At 36.7% G+C, this 5,544-nt stretch overlaps 1 protein-coding gene across 1 annotated transcript; it reads left to right on the top strand.

Moving 5' to 3' along the window:
• The first annotated feature begins 498 nt into the window (after positions 1-498).
• On the top strand, positions 499-5,534 carry cbc (crowded by cid). Its single transcript, XM_068762940.1, has 9 exons — positions 499-689; positions 783-944; positions 1,485-1,704; positions 1,804-1,974; positions 2,875-2,963; positions 3,361-3,462; positions 3,968-4,099; positions 4,466-4,647; positions 5,040-5,534. Exons 1-9 carry the CDS (start codon positions 597-599, stop codon positions 5,149-5,151), a joined length of 1,263 nt encoding a protein of 420 aa, XP_068619041.1. The 5' UTR covers positions 499-596; the 3' UTR covers positions 5,152-5,534.
• The last annotated feature ends 10 nt before the right edge of the window (positions 5,535-5,544 follow it).

Here is a 5,544-nt window from a genome sequence, read left to right as displayed (position 1 = left end):
ATATCGGTATAGTATATATATAATGTACAAGTATACCACATAGTTCTAATATGTAATGAACTTTGAAAACTGCAAACACGCTTTTCCCTTCTATTGCTACTCCACAGTTTATTCTTTCTTTTTTATGTATATAAAAAGTTAATATAATTTATAGACGTGGATTTTCGTAAAAATATCTACCACTACTATTAGAATATTGTTAGACTAAAGAGGGGATGATTTGCTTTTCACTTATTTAATAGTAAATTACGTCAGTTTAGTTGTAACACCATTTTATTTTAAACTTATTGTCAGTAGCTTTCAACCACTTCAATTTTTTATTTGAAATAATTACATCCCTACAGTTAATTACACTTATATGAAGTTTTTTCTCGTTACAATAATTGATAATAATCGATATATGTGATACAAAATAACGATGGGCAGTTATAAATATCTGTATGTTTATCGATAATTTTTAATGTACATTTGACGTTTGTACATCTCTAGTTTGTGTATACTATTGTATTGTATCAGAAAATCGTAAATCATTATTTCTTATAAAACAGTTAAAATTATAACACAATTTATCTCTGAAGAATTCTTAATTTTTCAATATGACTGAGGTTCAATTACAAGAGTTTAAGCTCGAGCCAGATTCCGAACTTCGTTTTGAGGTCGAATCTAAAAATGAAAAGGTGGTGCTTGAGGTAATAATATATATATATATATTTAAAAGTAATAATATAGGATTCTTTACAGTATATTGGATAATTTTTTTTACTATGCTTCTTCTTAAACAGGTTAAAAGTGGTTACGCGGAGCTGTTCGGCACAGAGTTAGTTAAAGGGAAACCATATGAGTTCCACACAGGTGCTAAGGTAGCCGTGTTCACGTGGCACGGCTGCACCGTGGAGCTCAGAGGCAAAACAGAAGTCAGCTATGTGGCAAAAGAAACTCCAATGGTAAACACATAATTTATATCACATTAGGCAATGGCACTCTGTGACACAAATACAGTACTTTATGATCTAATTAAGTAGCAATAAACTAATTTTGTTGACAATCTTACCAATATGATAGTCTTTTAAATTACCTCATGGATACATTTTATAAAGTTTTTAGCTTGTTGTACGATACTAAAGCTAAAATGTGGTATTACTAATGAAATAATGTTTGCTTTCCTTCAATTAGAACATATTTAGTCCTTTCCATGTTTCAGAAAATGGTGAGATAAACAGTGATCACTTGATAGTACATCATAAGAGCTTAGGATTTGTAAAACAAATGAAAGCTTCCAATAATGCCATATTTACTTTAGTCATACTAAAAGGGCCTAGTTTTGAATTAGTAATGGAACAGTAATGCTTATCAATTGTTTGGCAACTGATGCAGACATTAACACTCAATAATGAAAGACATATATCCACCAGTTTATCACTAGTGGTTTTTTGATTATTGTTTTTATTAATTGAATACTAAAATATTATAATTTATTTTTTCAGGTTATATACCTTAATGTACATGCAGCACTAGAACAACAAAGAGTTGCAGCTGAGCAGGAGAATACAAGAGGACCAGTGACCATGATTGTGGGACCTGGGGATGTGGGCAAGTCCACTCTCACACGACTGCTGCTCAACTATGCAGTCAGGATGGGCAGAAGGCCCATTTATGTGGATTTGGATGTTGGTCAGGGCCACATTAGTGTACCTGGGACAATTGGTAATACAAACACTCTATACATATTAGCTTAGCTTAACAAATGTGTATCTAAGTTTGTTTGGAATATATTGCATTGCTATTTTTTACTGAAAATTTTAGGAGCACTTCTGGTGGAGCGGCCAGCTTCAATTGAAGAGGGCTTCAGTCAGCAGGCTCCGTTGGTGTACCATTTTGGGCACAAGTCTCCTGAAGAAAATATTGAACTCTATAATACTATAGTGTCAAGGCTGGCAGAAGTAATAGCAGAGAGATGTGATAATAATAAAAAAGGTTTGAAAATATCAATATTATTAGTTTTAACCAGATAATCTTTGTTAATGTTAACAAATGGCACAAGTATATGGTGCGTGTAGACTTGTTTTCAAAGTCAAATAAAACTGGACATTTTTGACATATAGTTTTAACATTAGCATTGAATGATTGAAAACAAATATGGATTTTGTTCTTTAAAGTATGTGTCATCCAAATTTCTTCAGTTGGGTTGCCCAAACTGTTCAAAATGAGAGTTGTAGTTCTGTGCCACATGCTGCAGTAAACTTGATTTCATTAGGCGGAATTCTCATCAAATATTCTCTTTTAAATTATCAAAAGTTCAGGGATTATTATTGTAAACTCTCTCTTTTAGCCTAATAAAAATATCCATCGGAGTTAAGTTGGGTAACCTTTAAGTCCATGGGATATCTCCAAAGCGGCTAATCAGTTTTTGGTAGAAAACTTCCTGAAGCAAATTCATTGAAACTGAGGCTATTTGTGCACCATCCTCTTGGAACTACACATGTATGATGAATGAGCTCGAACAGTTTGTATTTTAAAAGGATAGATAGAACGTCTCATCTATTTTTTAAATTCGATGAATAATCACTCTTGGAAGTCCCTAATGAGGCTCCACTTTTTTAAATTAATATATTTTTGCGTAAACCATTTTCAACTGGTACAATGTTTTCGGGAGTTCTTGAAATCGTCTGGTCCCTGGCTGTGGGGTTCATAGATGAAGTAATTACGCGAGATCTCTGCACCCGGAAACTAATTAAATTTACACTCAACCCATCCCTTATCCACTGCAACATCATGACTGAAATATCCGCACAATCTGTGTCATTTTGGCTAATCGTTTTTAAAAACATAAATTTGTCACCTAGATTCCTAATTTTCAATGTTTATTGCTTGCAGCCTCTACATCAGGAGTAATTATAAACACTTGTGGCTGGATCAAAGGTGCTGGGTACAAGGTGCTCACACATGCAGCACAGGCTTTTGAAGTACGTAAAGAAATCCCTATCATAACCAATGCTTTCAACCATATGCATTTCTTAATACTCCTCATTTCTTTCAGTAGTCTGTCAGTAGGGTGTTGGTACATATGGAAGGTTTCCCTTTTCACTCCCCCTTCCTCCTCTACAGGCCTGCTCAACTCTTAGAGCTAGCCTCATCTGTCCTTTTTAAATGGCTGATGTGATCACAATATTACCACTTCTCCTTGCAGATTTTAAAAAAGCAAAATAATAAATTCTTCATTAAATTTTGTTGATATGGACATAGGTAGCTCTCTCCGTTGATAGAGATGTTGTACTTTAGGAAATTATGGTCATTGTTAGACAACAATGTGGTGGAGAAAACATACCTGATGATGATTTGAAGTTAAATGCTTTTCTGCAGGTTGATGTTATTCTAGTGCTGGACAATGAGAGGCTATACAATGAGCTGAAGCGAGACATGCCCAAGTTTGTTAAGGTTGTATACCTGCCCAAGAGCGGAGGGGTGAGTTTCTACATTTTACAATTACCCACATTTCAAATTTCTCTTTTTTACTGTTCTATTTATTAACAAAAATACCTTAATTGTAACAAGTCAACATCATTTCAACAACATGTGAAAGTATTCAGAAATTTCTGTGTTATCTAAACATAAATGTGTAATGGAAAAAATGCACTGATTTGTGCTCAATTGCCACAATGTTGTCCTTCATTATTACATGTGAAAACTTTTGTTGTAATGTTTTTGATTGATTTTTGGAATGACTTTTTAATTCTCGACACAAATAAAATACATCATTCATATATATTTTGTATAGCATTGCAAATGTATATGTTAATATAGCCTAATAATAATGTTTGTTATTGGTGAGTATTATGAGTGAGGCTTATCTTAAGCCTGTTTTAATGTTTGTGATTTTTTTTTTTGTGACGAACTTTACATAGTGTTTGTTTCTACTTGTCTATGAACATAAACAAGTAAAAAAATAAGTGAGACGTTGTGGGCGCAGGTGGCGGAGCGGTCCAGCACGCAGCGCGCCGAGGGCCGCGACGCGCGCATCCGCGAGTACTTCTACGGCCGCCGCACGCCCTACTACCCGCACTCCTTCGACGTCAAGTTCTCAGACCTGAAAATCTACAAGGTGTGGCGTTTCAGATTTATGATACAGAACACATATGTTACCCATGTGAACTGTCTACAATCGCAGCCAGGGAAAGAAGTGCAGAGCAATTTCTATCAGTGGTTTATGTGACAGAGTTATAGACAGCGTCGTTTGGCAATTTATATCTATGACATTAGCCGAGTGCAGCATGGTACATTCATTCAACGTGAACTTATGAACTTATAGGTATTAATGTAATGTAGAAAAACAGATTTATATATCTGAAAGTTTATTAGGATTATTACTTCATTTAACACCTTCCTTTTTTTTTTGGAGGTAAAGAAACAACATTCAACTTTATAGTTGTAACATTATAAATACAAAGTGGTGTGTGTGTGTGTGCAGGTGGGCGCGCCGTCGCTGCCCGACTCGTGCATGCCGCTGGGCATGCGCGCTGAAGAGGCGCTCACGAAGCTCGTAAGTGTGTCACCCGGGCCCGCGCTGCAGCACCGGCTGCTAGCGGTTTCATTCGCCGCGGAGCCCGACGACCACGTGCCGCACTGCAACCTGGCCGGCTTCGTCTGCGTGTGAGTATCCTCTTCAATCCTAGAAGCATCTGTTGACTACTTTGTTGAAGGCTCTTTACAGACCAGGGCATATTTGGAACCCTCAAAGCTTTAAGTTAAACATGTAGACATCACTATAGGACAATTCATTTTACTTTATTGTCAAATTAGGTTTCCAACATTTTTTTAATGGCATGTACATATAATGAAAATGAATGTGTATAAATACATAGTTGAATATACAGTTAACCAATAGCAACCTGCTATCTTTCACACATTCGGAACTTAGCCTCATAGCAAACACACTTATTGATACATCCATAACTTAAAATAGTTTTCGGTTCCTGCAGCCAGAAAGTTCCCATCTATGGACATTTTGTTATATACTATAAGCATTAAATTTTACCTTGCAGCACGGCGGTGGACCCCGAGCGGCAGACGATGACGATCCTGTCCCCGCAGCCGCGCCCTCTGCCCACCACCGTGCTGCTACTGTCAGAGTTACAGTACATGGACAACCACTAGCCCTACCTGCACTCTCGCCGGGCGAGTTGACGCGGCGCCGCGCGCTGGTGGGCCCCGAGCTGGAGGCGTTAACCAGCTCCTCCTTATGCACCAGACGTGGACATTGGCCAATGCGAGTGATATGAACAATGTGTGCGGTGACAGTGTTTAGTGGAATTCCTTTGCTTTCCCTTGTTAAGAACGGGGAAAGTGGACTTCTTTTAGTGTGATATATTAATGAAAGTATCTCTTGGTTACAGTAAGTAACTTTAAAAAATAAATTATTAAGTTGTAATAAATAAACTTTTATGTACAGACTGACACATAAATTTAAATTGCCTGTAATATGGAATAAAGAGGATGAAAAAATCTCTTAAACCTTTTATTTTGTGCGCGTAGCAGCGTTGCGGATGA

This window comes from Battus philenor, unplaced genomic scaffold, assembly GCF_028537555.1.
Source record: "Battus philenor isolate CCGP_79_NKW_IND1 unplaced genomic scaffold, ilBatPhil1.0.hap1 SCAF_17, whole genome shotgun sequence".
In the NCBI taxonomy this organism is placed as follows: domain Eukaryota; kingdom Metazoa; phylum Arthropoda; class Insecta; order Lepidoptera; family Papilionidae; genus Battus; species Battus philenor.
Note: the sequence above shows the minus strand (reverse complement) of the source record. Positions and strands in the feature narration are given on the sequence as shown.

What these genes read in the sequence shown, in the direction of transcription:
- cbc (XM_068762940.1), top strand. Translation starts at nt 597, where the DNA reads ATGACTGAGGTTCAATTACAAGAGTTTAAGCTCGAGCCAGATTCCGAA. An exon ending in ACCTGCCCAAGAGCGGAGGG is followed by an intron (nt 3,463 to 3,967) that starts GTGAGTTTCTAC and finishes TTGTGGGCGCAG; the next exon opens with GTGGCGGAGCGGTCCAGCAC. An exon ending in CAGACCTGAAAATCTACAAG is followed by an intron (nt 4,100 to 4,465) that starts GTGTGGCGTTTC and finishes GTGTGTGTGCAG; the next exon opens with GTGGGCGCGCCGTCGCTGCC.